The sequence below is a fragment of the Larimichthys crocea genome, chromosome VIII, assembly GCF_000972845.2.
Source record: "Larimichthys crocea isolate SSNF chromosome VIII, L_crocea_2.0, whole genome shotgun sequence".
In the NCBI taxonomy this organism is placed as follows: Eukaryota; Metazoa; Chordata; class Actinopteri; family Sciaenidae; genus Larimichthys; species Larimichthys crocea.
The window spans coordinates 14,921,773-14,947,561 of record NC_040018.1 but is presented as its reverse complement, the minus strand read 5'-3'; the positions used below and the strand labels follow the sequence as shown (position 1 = coordinate 14,947,561).

Sequence of the window (25,789 nt, the reverse complement as noted above, 5' to 3'; positions counted from 1 at the left end):
ATTCAGTCATATTGGTGCACACCCACAACTCAAATAAAGTTCACCTCACTCTTTGCAAAAAGAGAGTTCAAAACCTTGCACAGTCCACGTTGGCCACATCTCTCTATTCACCGTTTCACAGAAATCTGTTTCATTCATCCGTTTCTTTACAGATTATAAACTAAACGAATTGTACCTCCCATTCAGCGTTTTGTCCACTATTTGCTCAAGATGCGCTTCTTATTGACTGTCAACCTTTAAAGTGCTGTGTTATGTTGGTGAATGAAAAAGTTATTAACCATTGTGTCTAGCCTTTGTGGGCTTCAGTTCATCTCCAGATCTGTTCCCAGGTTTAGACTTTAGCTTTTACCATTACGCAAACAACCAGGATGCAAATGAATGAATGTATGTTTGATCAGTGTATCGTTACGAAAGCATACGGCCTATTGCAACAGGATTCTCACGAAAACACTCTATACTCTAGCGCATGAGCTCAAAGATCCTTTTTGATGACGAGCACTGACAAGGCATTTAGTACCTTGTGGTACAGATGAATAATATTTGTAATTATTTTAATAGTTTTAGTCACATATTAGACACACAGCAAAGGAACACCCTGTGTATAACAGCAGCAAGCTCACATGTCAAGATGCAGAAGAATCCTATTTGCATAGTCAAAATGTGTTTGTCATTTACAAATATCAACCTTGTATCACCCCTTAGTCCAATGTGCTTCACTTTCTCATTGTATCTAAGCGTTATAGCTCTGCAAATACAGGGGGGAAAAAACAAGCATATAACTTACATGTCCATGGTTGATGAACCCATGTTTGCTGGCAATTCGATCGGCTTCCTCCTGACCTCCAGGTATGTGGACAGCCCATGTGTTAGTGTAGACCTTCTGACCCAGCACGGGTTCCAGCCCAGACACCAGTAAGACCAACAGAGGACAAAGTAGCAACTCCAGCAGCCTAAGCCTGCGGCCTACAGAGGAAGATGGAGGGCCAGAAGCCATGGGTTTGTCCTAGTGCAGCACAGTCTCTCCGATAGGCCGGGGCTGCCCACAGTACATGCAGGTGCACAGAGAGAGAGACGAAGAAGGGGACAGTCACAGCTCACCTGGTGGGGAAAGAAAAGAAAAGAAGAAAATACAGCAAGTTTTAGCAAGTATCTGCAAAGTTTAAGAAGCCTTGTGATGATTCTACTAGTGAATCCACCATGACCGTAACACAACAGACAGACCTAGACATGTCAAGATCCACAGGAGGTCAAAGAAGACTTGGTCTAAATTTGTTGTTGTTGTTGTTGTTGTTATTCCTTTTGCGGTTACTCCAATGGTTTGGTGGAATAAGGAACAGAAACAGGAATAGAGAAATAAACCTTTAAACTCTTAAAAGTTGTCAGAAGATTTCGTTTAAGCTGAAGTGAAATCAAGACCAAACATATTAAATAATATATTATTCTGTCTGGACCAGGCGTACTACAGCCCAGTTAAATACATGTCGTTTGATTATCCCACCGGAAGCAGCGAGCGGGACGTCAAGGACAGACCTGATGGAGTGGTCACACAAACGGCAGCAAAATTTGGCATCCCATGGGAGGATACGGTAAATTGCGAAAGGAAAACACTTAGGTATACTGGGTTGGCAGCAGAGATGGATGTGTGGAACAGTGGTTGGCAAGCCAGACTACGCCCTGGATGCTCAGAAATCACAGCAGAGCCTCGCTACGAGGTGAAGTAGCCACTTGAGGGTGGAGTTTAAATGCCTGAGGCAGCAGTGGCAGCCGCTGAATGGCTCCAGCCAAGGAGAAAGCATATACACCTAAGTGTCAGAAAAAATGTTTGACTGCGGCATACATTTCCAACATACCGAGAGGAGTGTGGTTATTTCCTTGGAGTAAGCTGACTGATGTTTTATCGCCAAACTAAGAAAACAAACATCTAAAACACAATCTTATGTAGAAGACAAGGCAGTATATCATAAGATAGCACAGTTACAGTAACCACAGCGAGCAGAGACAGATCGTGGTGTAATTGTTTGCCGATACAGTTTTACCTCTAAACTGGTGTTTTAAAGCCAGAAGTGTCTCTTGACATCATTATCCAAAGTGCTAACTCTATTGTAACCCAGAGTTGACGGCCCTGCACTGAATACAGTGCTCCTATTGTGTCTTTCCCACTCTGTGCAGTCAAATTTGTTCTCCCGATACAAGTCGACTGTGGGACATCTTTTTGCAGGTGTTATCTAGGATCACCTCCTCTCCTGTGACAACGATCCAATCAACAAAATACTCTGATTTAACTCACCGCTCCATTAAAGCACATTCCAAACGAACAAACAGGTTCCTCAAACTTTCCCAGGACATTTTGTTATGGGGCAAGTAAAACATTACCTTTCCTTTCACGTTAGAAAAATACTCCACCAATTCAATACAAATTCAAGCCACTGGATAAAGCAGCACATATAAAGATGAACCTTATTTGTACCTTTCAATGTTTCAATACAATAATCAAGTGGTAAGTTTTTGCGTTAATTTAATTTAAATTAGGTACATACGCGATTTCCCAATTCTCTCAGCATTTCACCGTCATCGCTGTCGTTAAAGTGCTGTCATGACTATTTTCTTATCAAGTGCACCAAATTTAAAATACACTCAGTGACCACTTTATTATGAGGTATACCTGGGCAATGCAATGCAGTCCAATACAACAGCCCGGCCACAGCATCTCTCTTTACTGAGTTCATAAATTCAGGTGTGGGTGAAATTGTCGGAAAGGTGTAAATTAAATGATATAATTATTATTGAAGTCACAGTTCATCTTAGTGTTGCTCTGGAGTGCATTAAATCGACTGTTAATTTTGCAGGTGTTTAATAACTGGACTAAATTTATTCACCTAATAAATTCTCAAATGGTTTTCAAATTCTGTTCTTCTCATCAAAATTGAACAGTGCTATTAAATGTTTAGGATTTTTCAAAAAAAGCCCTGTTTCAGTAGCATTTCAAATCCACATTTCAATGCCTTGCACCATCTGGAACCGAGAGAAATGTTACAGGGTGTACGGTGAGAAAAAGCAATTTAAACCTGCCGAAAGTCATAGGTGTACTTTCAGCATCAACAAGTTTTTCAAGTTTTCAAGCAAAGTGAGTAGTAAAAGGGTTAAGATAGAATTGGTTCATTGTGTTAAAAAGCTAAAGGTGGCTGCATCATTAGAGACTAATCCATGCGTAGTAGGTACATTTTTATAAATAAATACTGAGATAACAGCCGACTTCACGGCGTAGACAGATATAAAACAAGCGCCACGTATATCAAACCAAGCAGAACAGATCAGGCGCCAGAAGCGGCTGTCAATGTAGAACTTTTTTTAAATGTGCCAACCTCCAGTAACACCCAAATCCCTCTGCCGCCTTTTTAAATTCGCCCTTCCTGCTCAGTTAAGCCTATTTTATAAACACATAAAAAACAGCCTAAATTAAGCAGCAAAGATCCACACCCAATATTAATTACATGTTTACTTTTGCTATCATGGTTCCTACTGAAATTGAAGACAAACACAAAGCGCTTCCTGAATTCATTTACAAAGGCTCAAGAGTGAACCCTGACTGCTTCGCCAAAGTAATTATCAAATTTAAATTAATCAAATTTCTAAAATACTGCAGACAATGAAAATAAACGAGGATAAAAGACAGTAGAAGCAGCAGATAAATCGGTTGGCACAACTCACTCAACTTTGTCTTCTGCCCTCTGATGCAACAAGTAAATACAGCGAATGTCTCCAAACGTCTGTTTGATTTCCAGACATACTCTGCCCTTATGTACAGACGCCTGTGACATCATCTGACCGCTCAACCACTCAGTTTCTTTAACGTCTGTGTGAAACCCACACGCCATGTCATAACAACTGCCCAACTACTTTACTGGTTGCGACTCAAGACAAAGGAGAAGTGGACCGTGGCGCTGTGAGCGGTCTTTTGGGTTAGCACAGTAAATGATACCATATGTCAGACTGTGATAACAGAAAAAAAAAACGACACCAAATTATAATTAGCCAAGTATCATTAAACCCAAAGGATAATACCAGCCTCATTACCAAACTCATCAGGACGTTTCAAAAAAGGAAACACTTTACACCTCATCAGTTTATTATTTACATTTTAATGAGGTGAAAGTGAACTCAAATATATTTAGGCCGTACGACCCTTTTCTCTCACTCAAATATCTTGTTTTTACTGCCACTGCTCATATTGTGACACACATGGAAATCAATATCGGAGTCCACAGTCCACATAACAAGCCGTGTGTGTGGCTAGGGCTGCAACTAAGGATTATTTTCATGATCAATTCATCAATTAGATGTTTGGCTCATGAAACGAAAAAAAGATAATCAGTTTACGATCATAGAGGACTAAAGGAACCGTTCACATTTACAAAGCTGAAATCAGAAAATTTTGAAATTTAAAAACAATTTGACTGGCTGTTGCAGCTCTGTGGGTGGCAACAAATATTGACAGAATTGGGCAATTCATCAGTAAAAACCACATTGTTGCTAAATCTAGGACTTTTTATCCAGATCATGTCAGTGTATGTAAGCAACATTCAGTTTCACAGGATGTGGTCTTTAATCAGCAGCATTAATCTAACGTTCAGATCAGTACTTTCACAAAGACTACTCTTTGATTCTTTGCTCTTTTTGGCTCCAGTTGGGTTGAACACTCACATAAGGTTGCAGTTTATCTGAATTTGCATTTAAATAAACAACATCTGCAAATCCGCATCGCAGCAAGAGCACTTCCTATTCTAAAAGTACAAACCTCGCCTGGTTATTCTCAAACAATCTACGTACATGTTTAGAACTGGAATTACAAAAAGGAGCCTGTATCATATCAGAGAAAGAGTGTGTGACAACACATGTGGATTCTGTCCTCTACGTTGCTATGAGTACCGTCGACATTGAACTGTTTAAGACTTATATTCTGATGTTTTCAAAACGAGACAGATGTCATAAGATATGGCTTTGAGGCAAACGGAGCGCAAACACGGGCTGAATTTTCATTTGCAGAATTCTCTTTGTTCAAAAAAAGCGTCTGGATGACACTACAAGCTGAATAACGGGAGGAGTCATGACATTTAAACACCTTGTTGATAGAGATTTCTTTTGAATTAGATTCAATGTATTATTAATTAAAATATTTCAAAGAAAAAAGGGGCACTGTGAAAGCGTGGGGACCTTTGCTGCAAGTTCACAGTTGCTCAAAGTACAAAAGTGAAACAAAATTGTGGAAATGTACGCCTCTTGAGAGTTAGAGCTCTATAAATCCAGATCCTTAAACAACTGTGAGTATAAAAGCCTTTCTTTGGGATACTGAGATGTAGAAAAACATCTTCATGTTTCAACTAACACCTCCTCTTCCACATGGTTTGCCTGCCTGAATCAGGAGTGGCTTTTTACCTCGTTCCAACGGGTTTCACTATTTTCCTTTTTTCAGTTTCAGTCTTTAAAAAAAAAAGGTGCAGTGTGTAAGATTTGAGGAAATCTATTGGCAGAATATAATCCATGTGTGTCCATCTTTAGTGTGTCAGCTGACAATGAGAGGTGGTATATTTTTGTTACCTTAGAACGAGCCCTTAAATATCTACAGTCCACCATTTTAAACCGTCATGTTTCTAGAGTAGCAACCGTAGTGTGCCCATCACGCTAGGAAGCGGATAGTGACGTGAGAGCTTTTCATTTGGTTGCCACAATATCCAACATACTGGACCTTTAAAAATAGGCAACCATGAGCAAACAGGAGCTCGCAGCAGTGTTACAGGCACAACTGTAGCTGTTGACAAAGTACTGAACGTGTTTTGTGTCATCTCTGAAACTCTATATCTCATCGTCACTGTTTGACTTTCAGCTGGCCCAATTAACAAACAATGACAAGAGCTGTGGTCTATCTCTCTTTCGTCTTTTTCCTGTTACGTGTGTTTATCTCAAGCAGCGTCGTCTATCTGCTTCTTCAGACTTCCTGCAGTCACACACGATATTTTCTGCCACACAGGTAACTTTTCTTAGATAAGAACGAATACACAGGTGTCATTAAGGGGCTTGTACAGTCAGACTAATGAAACATCTCAAACAAAATGCCACACTTCATCTCAGAACAATGTGCATTTGGTTGTTTTCATTAGTTACATGTAACAGCATGCAAGGGGCTCCGCAATCTTGTTTATCCATGATGATCAGCAAGCACAGTATTGCCTCAGTGGAGAGATAAAATTACAGCGTATTGAGAGCACAAACAACAGAAGGAGGTCAGTTCCCATAATGAATCACTTTCAGCGTATTTCTATGCAACACTGACACAGCAGCTCGGTTACACCTTGACTGATATTAAGCTTTTATTTTCCCCACAGAGAGTTTGATCAGGTGTAAAAGTCACATGTAGACCACGGAAGGTCTGGTTCAACACCATCAGCTGATCTGCATTGATCGGTCTAATGTCAAAGTTCAGCCATCGGAGTCCTACTAACAAAAACAAAGTGTGTAAACAAAAGCACATAGCAGGGATGAACTGCAGTAAAGGTTAAGGAAAGAAAAACTTCTCTCGCTCAGGCCTGAAAAACACTTTAATGTTTGTGAGCTAAAGTTAAGAGGTTTAAATATATATATCAGCTGGTAGCAGCGGTGTGTCTGTGTACTCACCTCACGCGTTAAGTCCGTGACAACAACACGTAGTCATAATTTGTGTGTCAGCGGCGGCTGGAGCTGATCCGATGATGACTCCCTGCGCTTGACAAATATGTCTGAAACTGAACCGAGCCGTGATTAACGTAAACTTGACACCACGGTAGCTCCGTCTCACAGGTGCCTCCCCCTTTTCTCCCTCTCTCTCTCTCTCTCTCTCTCTCTGTCGCTTTCATCCACCCCTGACGAACACTTCACTCCTCATCCGACCGAGCTGTGGGAATCACGAACCTCACATTTTTCGCAGGAACAACCACAGAAACCGGACGCGGCGCAGTCGACGTCACCTCGGCATGTGTATGTGTGAACGAGACCCCCCCCCCCCCCCCTCCTCCTCCTCCTCGTTACAACCGCATTTTCGAGCACACACTGACAGCAACCGGGGGTCAATAAGGCAACACGCCGTCCCGTCCTGGGTCCGGGGTCCCCGGTGGTTGTACAAGAGGCGAGAAGTCAGCGAGCACGCAGCCCCCCAAACAAGTCACACACAAGCCCGAGCAGACAGGAAACTTACACTCGGCTCAACTTACCAGCTTCCTCTTACATCCTCGACCCGGCTTGTTGTTGTCTCTCACCGCGGTGTTAGAACCGACGACGGCACGGCGAAGCGACAGAAAAACTGATAACAGAGAATCGCTGGTTATAAATAGTCATGATCCCCCTCCGGTGTAGCGCTGAGTGGTCCGTGCAAGCCCCAGGAAATACGTCACGGCCGTGGACAAAGTGGAGACGTTACAGCAACACCTACTTAGCAGCCAGCAGCGCGGCGACACCCCCACCTGCTGGTCACACGCGGTACTGCACATTCATCCTGATACTGCGGCTGTTTTTTGTTTTGTTTTGTTTGTTTGTTTTTATTAGTTTTTTCGTTCACATACACAAATAATTCACACATACACTCTATATACAAAAAATCCCAGAGGTAGAAAATGTGTGATGATAACAACAGTGAGCTTAAACTGAGCCAGAACGGCTTCTAAGAACCACAATTAACCCTTGACCCTTCCCACCCAATAATTATATAACTAAACCATTACATACATAAAAAATAAACAAAATAAAATAAATAAAAAAATTAGTTGTTGAGATAATAGAAGGTAGTGCGGCTGTTTTTTGATAGCTGACAAACACAATGTTTATTCCCAGATGGTATACATATCAAATCAAATCAAATCAAATCAAGTTTATTTGTATAGCCCTTTACAATAGCCAGATGGTACCCAAAGTGCTTTACAACAAAGCCATAGAAGCAAAAACATAACAGGTACAAAGATAGATAAATACAGTCAAATGAAAATACAATTAAAATACAAAAACCCAAAAAAACATGTGTACCTAGTCAGAATATATATAATTATATAATTATATATATTTATAATATATATAATATTACATATATATAATTTTTTTTTTTTAATAAACTAAAAACACTTCATAGATGGACAGTGTAACTACAGAGCATGAAAATATGTTGTTATTACTACTTTCTTAGGGGGAGATTAACCTTTATGAGGCCACAGGGCCTTTGGTTTTGGCGACCTATTGACCTCTAGACATTCCTCCTGCCCACTGTGTAACATGTACGCAAGCTCCGAGCTTTCACTGAACACAGTGTGAATCTACGCATGGAAGCTTCATTATTTCCCCTAGACCAACCAGTTAGTCTACTCTTAGTCCTGCTGAAACAATCTGCTCCCAGGTTTTCTGCATGTCCGACAGCTTGTGATGATTTTACGATCAAAGCCAACTTTAATTAGAAATATGCACCACGTGCGCTGCATTGTACTCAGATTGATTATCCCAAAGGAGATTTATTTTCACAGCCAGTACACAATAAATAAAATTGTCATGTATATATTCATACATCCCAGCTCACAGCGGTGTCGGGGAGGCAGTTTGTTGTGTTCTCTTTCACCTCATTTCCTGTCATGTCTCTACTGGATCTATCTAATAAGAGCATAAGATGTTTTGAAAGTCATAAGTCATAGCTGCTAAAATGATTAAACTATTATTCTAACTTAGTTTTCATGTAGTTAATTTTCTTACACTTTCATGCAGAACCACAAAATGACTTCATATGCAACCAGCTTCATTGACATTGTACTATAGTTAATTAAGATCTTTAACAAATGTGCAGTTTTGACAAGGTGATGAACCTGGAGCTCTGTGTGTGTGGTGCCTCAAACTGACTGTACTGTGGAACAAAGTGCCAAACTCAAGAAATGAAAATGATCTGCATACAGGAGCATCAGGACGGATCAATGACTTACAGACTTACAGATACAGCACTGTAGCATTCGCATTTTACCCCTTACTATTACACGACTTATCCAGACAAATAGAAAACACATATTTATCATACATGTTATTCCAGTATTATACTCTTAAATATTGTCAGATTATAGTATTTCTTTAATAATGTCAGTTTATATTCATATAAAATGTATAGTGTATAAAAAGTTGTACATAGAGGGCAGGTGATGCACTTTGAAAGCATTCATACATCAAATCTGCAGCATTTCCAAAATAAAATTAACAAACTAGGTCCTGGTAGAAGGCAGAAGTTTCCCATGGAGGTCCCAGGGCCCAATGGTAGGCAGGTTACTGAGTCAACAGAAGCTATAAATAAATGAGGGAAAGATTTCAAAGGTCTTTTATAGACCGCAGAGTCTGCAGTTTATGGGAGAGGATTCAAGATATTTAAATTGTATTTAGTTCAGAAAAATATCATTTCAAGTTTTTTGCTTGATTACACATCCTGTAAAGTTTGGAAAGCCCTTTCTTCTGTCTAATAAACATTAATTATTGCATTGCTTCCTCCAATTGTTCTACCAAAATAATATTATACATACTACAACTACACACACCTATTCACATTTTGTCGAGCTTATAGCTCGCATAAAAGTGAAACGTGTGCAGCCGAGCACTGTAAATTAAAGGACCAATACACAGAGGGAAACAGAACAAAAATATTTATTTGAAGTACAAATATTATGTTACCAAGGGAGGTCAAGGGACAATTAAATTGGTTCCAGCATTTTAAAATAGTTGCCATAACAAGAGGCACAGAGCCAGCAAGCGTACAGTGAAGCTGCCTGTGTTCAGGGCTTCTGGAGCCGAGTTTCTCCCTGTGAAAGTAGACAAACAGAGCATTTATCATCACAGCATATTCAGTTAAATAAATAACTATAACATACTCATTACGTAGGAGGTTTTTAAAATTAGATATTAATCACACGCACACCTCTCAGTTCCAGCAAGACGTCTCCCTCATAACGAGCCAGTCCAACAGCACGTCTCTGCCCGGTGTCCAGCTCTGCCCACTGCTCGTCAGTGACAGCCCACGCCTGCTCCGCGCTCAGCCACGACAACTGGACGGCACTGAACACCACCTGTCAGACACGAGCCCAACACAAATACTAACTCACTCCTACGGGACACATTTATTTTCTCCCGAAAAATTATAACAAATATATGCTGAGTTTCCAGTTAAAAAGCACGGCACAGCCTATAAATATATCTAAATGTTCAACACATACAATATAAAGATTATTATGTCCATATCCTTTTTTGCTAAATCAAATTATACACCATACATACATAAACTGCAGCTGTTTCTGATTATGTATGAGTTCACAATTTGTTTGAGAGCATAAACCTCAGTGCCAGCAAGACTAAAGCTAAACATTGTTCTGTAGATTAGCCTGAATAAATGACCCTGAACTCATGGGTGACACTCACTGCCAGCTTTCTTGGTGCCATAAGAGCAATGGCTTCAGGGGTGATTCCTTCCATTTGTTCTTGTACCAGAGCTGACAGCACCATGTCCTCCAGGCCCACTGGACAAAGACACAAACACTGTAGTCAGATAATTAATGTTTCTTGTATCAAATCACAGGAAAGTTTTCCTAAACTTTTATACCCTTGGGGATATTTTTAATTGTACCTATCCATCCAAGAGCTGTCATTTCCACCTCCCTCTTGGAAAAAAAAAAACATCAAAAACATTTGATCACAAAAAAAAGGCATACCCCCAGGGATATTATGTTCTACTGTACCTGCCAATGTCCCAATTTCAGTAAAAACTTCTGGTCCCCATGTGCTGACTGGACCAAAGGCCTCAGGTCGGGACAAACGGTTTGTCAACGCCTCAGTCTGTTGTTCCGTACAAGGCAGGGACGCCTCCCGCAGAAACAGGACAGCCATGCTGCAGTTCGAGAGAACACATTCAGGACTTAACCCTCCTCTGAGGATATGCAAAATATGCAAAAGAGGTTTGTACTGCTGAGAAATGTGCACCAGCCTCCTGTTAGTCTAAAACCAGAAGAAACTAATTGTTCTATTGCTATGTTTACTGTCACTAATTACTGCTATGTAGGTGCACAATGTACTTACAAGCTTGTATGCTAATTTGTTTGTTAACCCCTTTGGACTGTTTATATGTTCTTCTTTGTTTTGATGCCATTTATCTAATGTAGGCCTATTGGATCATTTTGCAGTGTCTGCAACTTTGTTGGTTCTCTCATGTTACTTTGGAAATTCACTTATTAAAGTGCTGAATGTGATTTATAACTTTCACAACTGTCAGTAAGTGTTTGAGGAAGTTGGATAGATACACTCGAGGTATGTGACTGACCTGAGGTTGTAGGGACTTAGTCTTTTAATCTCTGAGGGATACAGACCACAGATCAGATGGCCAAATGTTGCCAGATCTACGGCTGCTAACTGTTCCACTTTCAGTTTGCGTTTCCGCATCACGCTAGAAATCACAACTCTCATCTGAAAAACAAATAGAAATATTAAATACATGGACATGTCTTCCAGGATGAGATCCTTTCATTTATTTAAAGTTTTATTTGAAGTTCACCTTTTTAGGGCTCCAGTCCGTCAGTGTCCCCAGATGTGCCAACACACCCACATCAGTGAGATTGGTGTCCTGAAGTTCCCTTTCTCCCATCTCAGTCACCACTGAGCCTAGAGCCAGCACTTGATCTCCCCTCAGCTCTCTCACTGGACTGAAGTACTGAATTCAATGAAGAACCAGAACATGCTTCAACCACATATTATAACAGATATTAAAAGACTTCTCATGTTTTATTCAGACGTCTTTGTCTCTCCGGGTTGGAGATGCGACTTCCTGCTCATTGTTCTTACTTCTTATCTTCAAACTTACATCTCACAGCTATAAAAAACAGGAATTTTCAGACAGCACTAGAAGAAGAATTGTGTTTTGATGTTTGATACAATCTCAACTGAGAAGGAGACAGCACTGCTGCAGCACAAGTCAGAAGACTTTGAAGACATCTGAAGGGATGATACATTGATACTGACTAATAATGTCCGTATATGATTCATATTGTATTCTTACTGGTAAGGAGACAAATAATGTGGCTGATTGTAGGAATAACACATTTGGGAAAAAAAAGGGATTATATGAGACTAAACTTCCTGTGGTGTTTTACTGACCTGCCTGAGTTTCACCCACAATGTTCGGCGCTGCTCAGAGCTCATTGAAGCATCCTGAGCAAAAACTTCTATACACTGTTTGAGCTCATCCTGCGACATACGACTGAGCTGAGTGGGTGTCCACGCTGAAGGAAATGTCCCTCTGATGTCTGCACAGGTTGGAACCGGCACTGCTCAAAGAAACACGGGTGAATTCAAATAAAAACTTAGAGATAGAAACTTTTCAAATTCCTACTGGCAGTCACTGACAGATTACAGAGCTATTCTTCCTGAAGGTGAAATTCCGTATTAGACACACTACAAGATTAGCACTAAAAGTTTCAGGAAATATTTCCTGAAATTGAACCTTTTGCCCTCCTGCTCCGTGCTCTAACAATCCCTCGAAGGAGACTCTGAGTCTGCTGTCTCAGACGATGCTGGTCCATACACTTTGTAACACAGACTCCACCCACTGCACTGTCCTCCCAGCGACTTTGACCCACCAGGACCTGCTCCACTGTGTCTTTATTCAACACCATCTGCACAGGAGAAATACATTTTATATATTTATGCTTGATAGGATATGTCTGGCCAATTTCTGTGCAGTGAAATGAATTATTTGCATGGGTTGATGCTTTTGGGTGCTTACCAGTGGGATGGAGTTAATCTGCTTTTTTGAGAGAGAAAACACCAGCCTACCCAAATGTTCGACATCCCCAACTTGCCATTTGGATGGTTCCCTGGCAAAGAAGGACACATGTTTTCTCATTACTCCTGTTTTATGTAATCCATGTCTGCAAGCACAGTGCTATCACAATCCAGCCAAACATTATTATGTATTTTAGGCTGCATACAAATGATTATACTCTATTACTTTTGTCCTACTACCTTACACTAACAGATGGGTGTTACAGGTGTTATGTTTTCAAGAACTAACAAGTCATTATAAGTCTGTGTACTACATATTCATTTATATATGAATTTCTAACCATACTATAGTTGGATGGCTCTAGAGATGGCAATGTCTGTCTGCTTGTCAGTCAGTCCACCACTTCAGTTGAGACTGAAATATCTCAACAACTATTATTAACTACATGAACATGAATCCAACAGATTATTAGACAAATCGTCCTATTTGTTAAAAATGCACCAGTGATGATATTTTGCCCATAAATCATTGTGCATGCTACATGCACTGTCTCTATCAGCTGTCAGAAAAATATCTCAGCTTTTTGGTGGATCACCACAAGATTTGGCACAAACATTCATGTCCCCCTCAAGATGAACTATAATAACTTTAGTATCCCTTTAGGTTTTCCACTAGCACCATTATTAGGTCGATATTAATGCCTACAAAACAAATTGCTAACATGCATGTAAACATGCATGTTAGCAATTGGATTTTGCCCGTGCATTGGATTTCTTGATATTAAATTGTAACTTCAAGTAAATCTCAATTAACTCTGAAGTTATGGTTGTCATAACCATGACATGCAAATTTATTTAGTTAAATAATCAGTCAAAATAATTGTAAAATGCTTCTGTAAATTTCCAGCCATGTTTTGCCAAAAAAGAAATGATTTAAACAAATGTATGAATGAATCTCTCAACATATTATTGATTAGATATCATAACTAGGACATGGTAGGACGTGTTTTTCCTTAGCAGATGAGTTCCTTTACCCGAGCAGGTCTTTCTGAGTAAGCAAGGCACTAATATCTTTCAGAGCATCTTTAGGAAGACAGAAACTTCTCATCTCCTCGAGCCGCAGAGCCAGAGCTCCTCTGTCCACCAGAGCCAAACTGTCCCGGTCCAAAAAAGGCAGCAGAGGCCCCAGGACGTCCATAGTGGTGCCATCAATGTCCCCCTCAGCCTGAGAGCCCTGCAGAGCACCATGTACAGTAAGTGAGACTGGATTACATGGATTTTACACTGATAGGACTTCACTTGGGTGAAAAGCTGTTGAGAGGATAAGGTAGGCTATGTACTGTATTTCTATCTCCAGCTGTTTCTCTCTGTATATATATATATATATATATATATATATGTGTGTGTGTGTGTGTGTGTGTGTGTGTGTGTTTGTGTGTGTGTGTGTGTGTGCATGCGTGGTTGCTTGAGAAGCCTGAATCTACAGATGTAGTTTCCTCCTTGTGCCCCATAAATGTGTTAATACAAATCAAATACATGACTCACTATCACTGACACAAGCCCTGATTTAATTTAACCAGAAATAGCATGTCTGAGTTCCAGTTTGCTCTCATGTGCTGGTTTATCATTTTAATTATCCGGGGATTGATTTAGGATTTCTATTTTAACTTTATGATGTTTATAAATGACAGGCAGCAACTGGTTTCTGATCCCACTTTTCTAACTAAATATTATAGCAAAGTGTCAGCTCCTGCACATGATGTCAGGATATGCAGTAAATGCAGTATTTGTATAGCTCATGTTGGTGTTTTACCAGCTCAGTTACAGCTTTCTCTGCTAAATTGGTCTGCTTGTAATGTGGCAGTCTGAGGAAATCAGCAAAGTGTGCTTGAATGTGGTCCAGAATGGCTCTGAAGGACACGTTAGAGAGGTTCTCTATCATCGTCACGCTGGAAAAGGAGAAGAGGTGTAAATGTAGTCGTCTTTGGATAAACTGTTGCATATTTTTATGTAAAGAGTAAAATACATGTTCAATCAGAAGATGCTTACGGTAATGTTGCAGCAAACCCAGAACTCAAAGCACTGAGGTTAAAATCAGGGTGGTTCCTCAGTTCGTCCACGATACATTTCCGCTGGTAACACAGCCAAAACACATCTGAACTTGTTAGAATTAAACATGATTTTTAATTTATTATGCCACGATAACAACAGCAAACTAATGACTTTGGTACCAGACAGTGTAAATAAGAGTTTGAGGAGTGCTGAAGTATTTGTTGCTCACCAGAGCAGGTCTTGTGCCTCCAGGCAGTTCACTAACAAACTGAAGCAGCGCTGCAAAATCGGTATCATTGCTCCAAAGCCTCAATAAGTCACAACTCATTCCACTGGCAATGTGACCCAAATACCTACAAGAAAAAGAAAGATCATTGTTGAAATTGTTTATTGACCCGACCTGTCTGACCTGAAAATGACTTGTTTTTAGACTTTAATGCAATTTGCAAGTAAAATGTGTTAAAGATTAAAATTATAGACCAGAATGTTCTGGTGCAATACTTTTAACTTGGGCGGCAGTAGCTTAGTCTGGAGGGATTTAGCTCGGGAACTGGAGGGTCGCCTGTTCAAATCCAGTATGGACCACAGCACAGAACGTGGACTGGTAGCTGGAGAGGTGCCAGTTCTCCTCCTGGGCTCTGCTGAGATGCGCTTGAGCAAGGCACTGAACCCCTAACTGCCCCCAGAGTGACACTACATGGTTGCCCATCACTCCAACAACGCTCCATATTTGCATCTATAAGCCCTTGGTGTGTGTGTATGTGTGTGAAAGAATTCCAAATTGAGAGCTTACTAAAAAAAGAATTAATAAATAAAGTTCTTATTCCAACTTACCTCACCATCTTGCTGGTAATATTCTTTAATTGGTGGATCTGTTTGAACAAAAACTGAGCCTGTCCAGACAACAAAAAAAAAAGGTGTTACACAAATAACATTTTAATCAAAGGGGCTAAATTAACTTATAGTTACTATAAAATATTGTTTTGCATTGTTTAGCCCCTTTACTACAAATGATGTAAGTTTATTGTAAGTTGATTTTCATACTGTCCTGAAAACAGCTGAAACCTTTGGCTGGCCATGAAGCAAAAAGTACACAAAGCTCCATGAACTAAAGCCTTCCCGAACACTGGTATCAACTTTTTATTTTACCGTTTGTCTGATGCAAAAAAGTTGTTTACACTGCATGATTGCTTTGAGGTCTTTGAGTGGGTGTTTTGATATTTCATTTCCTATCAAATTTTATAGACACATGGATGGAAATTTAGATGAATTATATCAGAATCTCATAAAATATTCCTCAAACTGGCAATAAAGGGAATTTTATAAACTATTAATCACACAAATAACAGAGGTAACTTTAATATTTAACTTTAGGGTTATTTCAATATAATATTTTAAATATAATATTCAGTGTCATAAAATAATTCACTGCAGCTACTAACTGAAAAGGGCATTCTTTATTGATTTGACTCGGGTCTTGTTAGGCCGAGAACAGGGGGTGAAATACACTCTTGGCTGTGACAAAATCCCTTTAAGGTAGCCATTATTAATTTATGCTACACTCCTCTACACCATTGTACTACATCCAAACTAATTAGCTTGATGGCGGCTGATGCGTATGGAGTATTAATATCCTGAAAGGCTCGTCTGAAGCATAGCCAATGAGTTGCAGATTAATGGGACCCAAAACTGTAGCTCGTAACATTTTACTCAGAGAACTTTCAACCTATTGTTGTCGTATCAATGCAGCTTTAGAAAGCACACAAAGAGAGATGGAAGTAAAATGTGCACCTGCTGTGGCGACCACAGTATGTCTCTGTACAGGCTGACATCTCTCAGGATTGCTGTTCCATTTAATGTTTCTGTCAGCTTCCTCAGAGGAACAAATGGTAACAGACAGTTTACCTGCTGAGTGATGTTTTCTCTGTGTAGAGCCTGTTGACATGCAACAACAACAAAAAAGAAAACTGTAAATGTAAACCATTAAAGGCTATTTAGAAAACACAAGGCAGGCTTCACAAGTGTGGATCAAATGAACACTTTCTGGAAACCCTAGTGCCAGATTAGCTCGATTACCGTTACTCGGGCTACAAGGTTTTTGGTTTTGTTTTAATGGGATATTTTCCAACAAGTTTTAGGCTTCATGCACTAGGATAAGATTAAACAGAAAGGTGATGCTGAGTCGTATCAACTGTCAAAACCTATCCACCTCCATCTAACTGCGTCAATCTACTCAACATGTGACAACAGCTCACAGCAAATTGTAAAGGGGGAATAAAAGATAAGAGAAAAGATATATGTGATGTACTGAAGACAGATAATAGCACTGTCACCTCCTGCACTGCATTGTATAATATGGCTCTGTGGCCAGGCTTAAGCTCAATTAGCAGCGTTCTCCAGCACTGGCAGTGGGCAGCTTTACTGATCTCAGACCACTGGAGGTCTCCGAGCACAGCAGGGGAGAGACCAGAGTGTAACGGCTTCAGTCTGCACAGTTTTTCCATGGTGAGCTGGCAGGGAGAGAGAAACACGGTGGTGAAAGTGCATCTGGCTAAAATTCAGCAAAAATATTTTGAACATGTCTACTTACAGTGGTGTCCTTTGATATCTTGGATAACATTTGAAAAGCCTGAGGAAAATGTTAAAAAATGAACAAGTGTTTGCATTTTAAGACAGTTCTGTATTTTGAGTAAAGGTCACATATTTAATAAATGTTTATCCTCTTCGTTTCTGGAGAAAATTGGTAGCGAATTAAATGTAGAGCTTTGACAAAAATGCCTGCAGCCTTTATAAGACTCAAGGTGAGGATTCATCATAGTTCCATCTTTGAGAAAACATTCATGATCAAACTTGAAACCAATGGCAGCGAGAAGACCAGAAAAGTTTACTAAAACGTACAAAATGGTGGAGAACATTTAACAAGAATGACAAGAAGTCACATGTGAAACAAATTCCCTGCCAACCTGTGCTGGGGAATATCTGTGTAATCCTGGCTGCGAGAGGATTTCCAGGAGTTGTTGTGAGGGGAGTGACAGCAGGAAGGAAGCTCCTAGCTGAGGTAACAAACCAGTGAGTGCTGACAGCTCTGGTGGAGCCATGCTGCTGACATTCAGGTTCTGAACAGCCGGTATCAACCAAGAGGACAGCTGTCCATGAAAAACACAGTACAACAGAGTTACTCTGTGTGCAACAACACAAATAAAATATAACTGAGGGTTGTTGCTGAGGTGTTGCATACCCTGCCGCTGTCACTTATGAACCCTTTGGACATGCACTGAGCCAGCAGCTGCCACAGAGTCGAAGACACAGCTGGGTCCTGAAGATATGAACCAAGGTCCACTGGATCCAGGTAACACGCAAGGACTCCTAACCTGCACAAAGACATTATCGGTCACTTATCTTTATAAGATATGGGTTTTGGTTTGTTTTGTTTTTTTTGCCTTTATTGTATAGTAGACACAACAGGGGGAGACAGGAAATGAGAAGAGAGAGCAAACTGGTGTATTTTTCCATACCTGGTACATGCATCAATGCCTAACTCATTGATGCCAATCAGTCATAATCTTTAAAAAAAATAATCTCCATAAGGAGTCATGTCAGTAGACCTATGTCAAGTAAGATGATCCAACTTTTTAGGACCTGTTTAAATATAATACCATAGCCAAACACAAAGCAACACAGAGTGCAGGAATGAAGCTCTGTGAATACTTCCAAGTGAAGTTAGACAGCAGAAGATATCTAGGCCCCACCTCAGTATGTTATCACTGGTCAGATTCTTCTTCTTGGTGAAGAGCGTGCGGAGAACATGGCGCCCCCTTACCCCATCCAGACTGCCGTTGCCTAGCAACTCTACCAGAGGAATGAGCTAAAGGAGACAAAGTAAAAAAAAAAAAAAAAAGTTGAAACAAACATAAAACAAAAATTACAAACTTTACATTTAAGATGGGCGACAAATTAGTGGAAAGTGGTGGTTTGGTGTCTGATTGTGATGGTGAGAGTGTTTTGTGTAATAACTGTGCATAACAGCAGTTATGCAAAGATTTTTAAATCATTGAAATAATATCTAACCTGCTGTGATGTCAGTTGCTGAAAATGACTGACAGGGATGTAAGGCAGAAGTGGGAGGATGGAACTGAGAAAATACGGTGGCCACGTAGGGACATCACCCACCACGCTCGACTGCAAAAGTCTTTTTACAAAGGCCTTTTTCTGCAGTGACTTCATCCCTGAGCTGTGGTCACGAATGGCTGTCAACCTAAAGGGCAACACAGAAGCCATTATCCTCACACAGTAAGATACAGTGAACAAAATGCAATCGTTTCGTGAGTTAGCGACTCACACGCTGTCGTTGACTATCAGGGAGGCCGGGAAACTCATGATGTCAGAGACAGACATGAAGGGAATGAACTGAGACAGGTCCACAAACAATTCTGGGGTCACTCGGGGAAACTTATGGATGAAAGCAGCGGTCATTGTTTCCATTGCCTGTAACTCTTTTTGAGAGACCTGACAGAGAAAACAAAAGAGCAGGACAGAAACTGATGTGTATCCAATTTGGCCCTCTTTAACTATGCATGGGCTATGACAGAGATTCAAAAGAGAGTGCAATAGAACAAAACTGTAGTCAACAAAACCTGGGCCGCTGTTGCTCAGGTGGTAGAGTGGGTTGTCTGGTAATATGTGTGTTTGTGAACGCTTTGGATAGGATGTGCTGTGTGAAGTTGGCACTTTGCATGGTAGCCTCTGCCATCAGTGTGTGAATGGCTGAATGTGACAAGTGTTTTAAAGGCGCTTTAAGTGGTGGGACCAGAAGTCCATTTACATTTACAGCTTAATGAAAAGTGTCACTAATAGACCACTGAGTGTTTTGTTGAACAAACCTGGCCTGTTTCCACTTGTAGCTGGTCCCAACTTTGATGCATATGAGAGAGGAATCTCTTGACAGCATCTTTTTCAGCAGACATCACAAGAGTGCGAATGCTGTCTCTTGGCATCTGGAGATACTCCTGGTGAGATAAAGTGATTCACCTCAATATAAAGTTCAATGAGCTGATCTGTTGTGAAAGGTTAGACGTGAATGTAGCTGCACAGGCCAGTACCTGCAGCAGAACCCTGAGAGCAGATGAGTTGTCATCCCGCTGAATGAGGTCCCACAAGACGGGCTAATGTAACAGCAGAAACAAGTTATTCACTCTTTGTTCCGTGTGTGTGTGTTTGTGTTTGTGTGTGAGTGTGTCAATCAGCTTTCTTACACTGAAACAGCTCAGCAGGTCTTCTTTCAGAGTGGCGTTCTGCTCTCGGCGGAGGAAGACTCCCACAGTGTGAAGGATGCTCATGGAGGCTTCTGGCTGCAGTGCAGCCCAGGAGGTGCTGTCAAGGAGACTGGAGAGGAGGATGGCCTGACCCAAACCTTGTCTCGCTTCTCTTTCTCCCTCGTCCAGACCCGAAGAGAGGCCCACCATGAAGTCCAGGACTCGCAACACATACCCCAGCACCACTAAAAAACCTTCACGTTCCCCTCCCTCTACCTCACATACACTCAGCTTGTGTACAACTTCCATCAGCAGAGGAGCCGGATCCACACACAGCTGTGATGTGTCAAACTCATACCGTGCTGGAAGCATGTCAAAAAACCTCTGCAGGAAGCATTTCCTGCCCTCCAGTTCTGCCTGCAGATCAGCGCAGGAATCAGCGAGCTGGGGTATTGATCTCAACAGCTGATAGTAGAGTGTGGCATTTAGACAAATGTACTCTCCCAATCCATGTGTCTGCCCACAGAGCTCCAGGAGGGTGGTATTGGTGAAATCATGCACAGCCCACTCCCTGTACTGACAAGTCTCTTCAGTGGTGTTAACACTGGAGACGTTTTGTATTTTGGAGCAGTACGCCGCAGCCCAACTGCCCTCTGGCAAGGATTGCTGTGAGTCAGATGACTCCTTTCCGCACAAAGCTGAGATCAGGACAGAGTTGTTGGGTAGGAAACAGTGTCTGAAAGCCTGGGCACTGAGCAATCTGCTGCCCAACTGAGCCAGACAGTTCTCATCGAGTCCTGGACCTCCTATTGCCTCACCTGACAGCTGCACACACAGGTCATCTATACTTGTGTGGTTAAAAAAATGGTAGTCCTTTGTCAATGCGGCCTGCAAATATTAAAGTTAGAATAAGTTAAAAAGAAGTAGAAGGAACTGTGAGGGAAAAAAAAGCAAACATATGTAAACATATCCTCAGTACACCTTGCCATGGTACAGATTAGCAAATAGTTCCCAGAAAACACTCGAGCACTCACTCATCCATTACCTGATGAGCTTTCTGCAGCCAAAAAGAGGAGTTGGCACACACCGTGTTGTTGAATTCATGGGCAAAGAACTCACTGCAGACATGAACCCAGAGGAAGTCCTCCTCAGCAGCAGACAGATACCAAGCTGCGTCTGAGCACGTGGTATGCAGGTCGAGGCCCGTCTGGGCCACAGCAGGATCAACTGACCCATTCTCTCCTTCAAACAGTTTACAGTAGAGGAATACAGTGAAGTTGGAGACACCTGTTAAGCCTGGGATGGAATCATTACATGCTGCCTCTAGGATTTCTATAGAGGTTGAGTACTCTGTCTCTTTCTGCTGGTCGTTGGTCGACTGGTTGAACTGGAAGCGGCGAGGTGTGGTAGAGAGTTCATGAAGGCGGTTTTGTTTGGAGTTTGTTTGTGAAGAGGGGGCTTTTTTGTGTTGTGACCTTAGCTCATCTCCATCATTTGGGGGGCAGGACAGGAATGGGAATGAGCTTGGGAGACCCTGGGACCTAACACCCAAAGCCTGAGTGTTCCACGTCACGTTATGTCTTATCCCCCTAGACAGAACGGTGGAAATGTGAATCTGAATTCACTTTCAAATATGTGGACAGCAGTGATATAGTGAGTTACACTCCTAGAATGTCTTACCATAATATTAGTTGTCTCAGGTCACCTTTAAAAAGACAAGAAAGAAAGAAATATTAACAGAAAATCAAAGTGAGCATGAGAATGTATGATGGAAAAGGCAACTGAAAGCTCCTGCAGTACATGACTATGCCTGATGTAACAGTGCAACTCAGCTAACAATGCCCAAGATATAATGTTACCAACATCAACGAGAGGATAAAGAGATTAGCTGGGCCAACAACAGATGCTTTCATCGGCCGGGATGATTACAAAGATTTTAAAGCAGTGGCCGTCACTGTCTCTGTCTCCCCTGTATCTTTCAGGTGAAACCAGGGCCAAACTCACAAGGCTCTAAACATAGGTTTGTTTTTGATAAATAACACTAAATACAATCAAAACAATCCCTGATTTACTTCTTCTTCTTTTTTTACCTATAATATGTATGAATTACCATGTTAATGCATGTACTTAATGAATTACTAATACACACTTGCAGTATCATTGCTTTTCTCAGAATCATCCTCAGAAGCAAAGCATCCACATACAGCACCAGCTCTTTCTTAATTATCTAATGTTATATTATTGTGTGTATGAATTCATGTAACTTAAATAAATTCTGACGGCAGTGAATGATTTTCTTCTGTTGGATGAGCCAAGTTTTTACCTCATCTTTTTGTCCGAAGTTAATGAGTTCTTATCTGTTATGATTGTGCAAACAACTTGTGATGCCAACTGCTCCACATACTCACCAACTGAGCACCGGCCCTGCGCATTGGGCTGTGGCACATCCACCAGGCTACTGACATCATCAAGCAGGGCCATGGTAACTCGTGACACTTTTGTCCTCAGGTTACCGTAGACAGAATTACCCACCCTGTGCAGGAGGCCCCTCCTCAGCCCATCCAAACTCTGCACCAGAGCTAGATTTTTCTGTGCCAAGTAGCCACCCCGATCTCCTACACCTGAACGTGATAACGCCTGCAGTAAACTTTGCATGGAGTCTGGATCATCGTCTATGGCCATCGTGTCTTCCAGAGATGCATTTCTGGACACCCCATCCTGCCTCATGGCCTCAGGTGGCAAGCTGAAGGGCTTTAAACGTCCAGTTGCACTTGAGCCTTTACTGTGTTCAGCACCTTCCTCTGCTGGGTGTAAACTGACCACAGGCTTCCAGTTGCGTGTTTCTAGAAAACGCAACAGTTGCTGTAGCCAGTTTACACTGAATGTGCAGTCACTACGACCCTTTAGAGCACAGATGAAGCCCTGCAGGCCTGCACTGGCCTGGCCATAAGTCCCACTAACCAGAGCCTGAAGGGCAGCTTCCAGCACAGCGCTGACTGTCCTCCAGTTCTGAGATAAGTACATCAACAGGGGCCTTTGGGGCTGACGCTCTGATAGACTGATCAGACTCTGCAGCAGTCCCAGGAACCAGTCCCAGTGAGGGCTGCCCCTCAGGGACAAAAACCAGTCCTGCACTTTGACACTGGGTCGCGGTGGCACCTGGCCATTCAACTGATTCAGTGTTGCACTCCCTTCAGACTGGAGAAAGAAATGTAGCACCTTCTCCCACAGCTGATCTTCATCTGGCTCTGTCGGTGCATCCTCCAGCTCAGCACCCATTTCTTGGAGGTACATAGAGATATTGTAGAGGAAGCCAGAGAGACGGTGTCTGTCAATTGGCTTGTTTAACGAAGGCAGCTTCTTGTTGGGTAGTAGACCGAGAGTTTTTAGGCCCCCCATGATATTTCTCAGCCAAGGGTGTACAGACTGGTCGTTGTTTGTTTCTGGAGGAGCTTTCTGAGAATTCCATCCACTTCCTGTACTCCATTTTGAAAAGATCTCCTTAAGAATGGCGTCTCTCTGGCTCTCTTTACTGCCTCCTGAAAAAGTCCAATTAGAGCTATCTTGAGCCAGCATCATGTAACTAACATGTGTAGTAACAAACACAAAAATATTATATTTAACAGCGTGTTTTTTTTTTTTTTTTGGTGGTGCACTCACCTGTCTTCTCAGGGGATCCTTGTCCCAGTAAAACAGCACAAACTATGAAGCTCGTGAATTTAAGAGTGGCCATCCCTGGCCGTTTCTTTGCCATCTTCATCTCATGCCAGCATGCACAGTGACACAGCGGTGTCACATCTTTCTCTTCAGCCCGTTATTCCTATTGATTTCACAACAACCTGTTTTTAAATGCTGCTTTTCTTTTCTTTCTTTTTTTCCTTCAATGATGGGTTGGACTCAAGGAGTAAAGTATCTCAGCGGAGAAGGCATATTAAACCTTAATGACTACCACATCACCTTACCACTTTCGCTGCATGGTTACTAAAGTAAGTAAGTACCAGTAATGTTTTTTTTTATTTTTATAAAACTATAAGACTATGAATTAGGCCCACATGATGCTGAAAAGAGTGAGCAAAGAAAAGACATTAATATCCTATTTAGATAGTTATATACATGGTACAGATACTTTATGAGATCACTGTTATAGCAAATATAGCCAATCATACATCCTGTTTAAAGTATTTCTGTAAATTGTAAATATTAGCAATTGCTCACAAAATTTGAGAACAAAAAAAATCAGCACTCACCAACAGTTACAATCCATTCATTTCTTTAAGCCAGCATCTCTAACTTGGCGATGTCAGCACACTCGGAGCTGACCTCTTTCTGAGTGCCACTCTCTGTTTCACCATCACTTTCTCTACCTTTCACTCTCTCCTCCTGCACCCCTCCCACCTGTGTCCTGTTATCCCTCTGTGTGCTTTTAGCTGTCTGTTTAGCCACTTGCTTTTCTTGTCTCTGGGTTTTCAAGAGTTGATGCTTGGTTTCATATTTCACAAGTTATCTTGTGATAATCTAGTATTTTAGTTAGCTGTCTTCTAAGACAAAAAAAAGAGAGACGCCGGTGTGGTTAACCTTTGGTGTACATGATCCCTTAACACGGGACTTGTCTTTCATCCCTTTAGGTCACTGCTTGTACTTGGCTGTACAATACATTGTGTTCCCACATTGTGTTCAGTATTTTGAAGCATCACAAGGCTACAGGAAGGTCACAGCACTGAGCTAGGTGCCCAAACAAGGTGAAAATCTGGATCATGTTAATCACACCCAGGATAACTATCCCATTCTCTAACTGTCTGATGTCTCCTACTGACTGATTCCCCATTGAGTTGTCTCTCAGCTGGGACTCATCTCGTGACTCTGGGTTTGTTGGGGGTGTAGTCTTACCTACGGGGCCAGGCCAACAGGACTGTGCAGGCTGTCACTGTTTAGACACATTTATCCCTCGGTCGTGCGGACTTACAATTGAGCCCTGTGCAAGGGCACAGCAGCAGGCTCCCCAGAGTCAGACCACTGTCTGCAGGCCTTGAAACCCAAGAGGGCTGAGTGAAAGGACCACCCCCTCCCTCCACTTGCTTTAGCTGTATGATACTGTGGCCTGCACAGGGACAATAACTTCCTCCTGTATTATTGATACAGCGGGGAACAGCGATCACTCAGTGCAGCAGGGCTCGATTCACCACAGGAATATTCAATGAGAAACTAGATCCACCCCATACGTTCTACCTCTCGCTGCTGGAAACTCAGCCATGGCAGAAATCAGCTGGTGAAACTAGCTGTTGAGATTGGAATACTTGGTTCGAATCCAACTTTTAGCCCTTATCCTCCAGCGGAAATATAGAAGCACAAATATCTCAGATGACCCTCAACTGAGTTGGTGCTGTAATTTACTGACATTAGAAGCTGAAGAATATATTTTCACTTGATGATTTAACCAGAGGGGATTTCTTTAACTTGTGGCTAATGGATATTTGTGTAGATCAGAGATATTTTTCTATCCTTTATTTTTTAAGATCTTTTTATTATCACTCCCCTTTACAGCAATTCTCACTGAGCTAAGTAACAACAATAAGCAAATAAAAACCAATAACTGGACAGATTTTTCCATGAAATCTAACCCTGAATTTTCTAAAACTAAATTACTGTAGAAGTTTTATTATTAATAAGGGTTGTATGTTTTT

The 25,789-nt window shown here is 41.4% G+C and overlaps 3 protein-coding genes across 6 annotated transcripts in view; all 3 read right to left on the bottom strand.

Moving 5' to 3' along the window:
* furina (furin (paired basic amino acid cleaving enzyme) a) overlaps positions 1–7,417 on the bottom strand; it is a 75,717-nt gene extending 68,300 nt beyond the window's left edge. The window contains exons 1-2 of one of the 4 annotated variants that reach the window (XM_010741385.3): positions 7,242–7,417; positions 785–1,098 (exon numbers count right to left, since the gene is read on the bottom strand). In XM_010741385.3, the coding sequence (XP_010739687.1) occupies positions 785–994 (210 nt within the window). In that variant the 5' untranslated portion in view covers positions 995–1,098; positions 7,242–7,417. Of the gene's footprint in view, positions 1–784; positions 1,099–3,708; positions 3,833–6,669; positions 6,944–7,241 lie in introns of those variants that run through there. The other 3 variants (XM_010741369.3, XM_010741394.3, XM_010741377.3) reach the window with 3 other exon arrangements.
* A 2,297-nt stretch (positions 7,418–9,714) lies between these two features.
* On the bottom strand, positions 9,715–22,995 carry LOC104927832 (stereocilin). Its single transcript, XM_019270496.2, has 28 exons — positions 22,517–22,995; positions 21,789–21,813; positions 21,154–21,697; positions 20,109–20,996; positions 19,956–20,018; positions 19,737–19,862; positions 19,196–19,362; positions 18,925–19,111; positions 18,606–18,721; positions 18,095–18,227; positions 17,820–18,002; positions 17,447–17,485; positions 17,190–17,366; positions 16,648–16,791; positions 15,691–15,749; positions 15,086–15,209; positions 14,854–14,936; positions 14,618–14,753; positions 13,839–14,038; positions 12,806–12,896; positions 12,524–12,695; positions 12,178–12,347; positions 11,579–11,734; positions 11,348–11,490; positions 10,770–10,918; positions 10,453–10,550; positions 9,956–10,103; positions 9,715–9,839 (listed from the first exon to the last, which is right to left on the bottom strand). Exons 1-28 carry the CDS (start codon positions 22,833–22,835, stop codon positions 9,751–9,753), a joined length of 4,929 nt encoding a protein of 1,642 aa, XP_019126041.2. The 5' UTR covers positions 22,836–22,995; the 3' UTR covers positions 9,715–9,750.
* LOC109141143 (uncharacterized) lies at positions 22,862–24,462 on the bottom strand. The gene is made up of 4 exons (XM_019270485.1): positions 24,356–24,462; positions 23,769–23,928; positions 23,070–23,647; positions 22,862–22,951 (listed from the first exon to the last, which is right to left on the bottom strand). The coding sequence occupies exons 2-4, from the start codon at positions 23,866–23,868 to the stop codon at positions 22,862–22,864; spliced, it is 768 nt and encodes a 255-aa protein (XP_019126030.1). The 5' UTR covers positions 23,869–23,928; positions 24,356–24,462.
* Between the last annotated feature and the right edge of the window lie 1,327 nt (positions 24,463–25,789).

Excerpts from the sequence above, each read along its gene's own strand:
- LOC104927832 (XM_019270496.2), bottom strand. The coding sequence starts at position 22,835 with ATGAGGCAGGATGGGGTGTCCAGAAATGCATCTCTGGAAGACACGATG. Across the intron at positions 19,112-19,195 it reads CTGATAGTCAACGACAGCGT|GTTGACAGCCATTCGTGACC; the intron begins GTGAGTCGCTAA and ends GTTGCCCTTTAG. Across the intron at positions 17,486-17,819 it reads ACAGATATTCCCCAGCACAG|GCTTTTCAAATGTTATCCAA; the intron begins GTTGGCAGGGAA and ends CATTTTCCTCAG.
- LOC109141143 (XM_019270485.1), bottom strand. The coding sequence starts at position 23,868 with ATGAAGATGGCAAAGAAACGGCCAGGGATGGCCACTCTTAAATTCACG. Across the intron at positions 23,648-23,768 it reads AGGATCCCCTGAGAAGACAG|GAGGCAGTAAAGAGAGCCAG; the intron begins GTGAGTGCACCA and ends GGACTTTTTCAG. Across the intron at positions 22,952-23,069 it reads AAGCTGCCCTTCAGGCTCTG|AAACACGCAACTGGAAGCCT; the intron begins GTTAGTGGGACT and ends TGCGTTTTCTAG.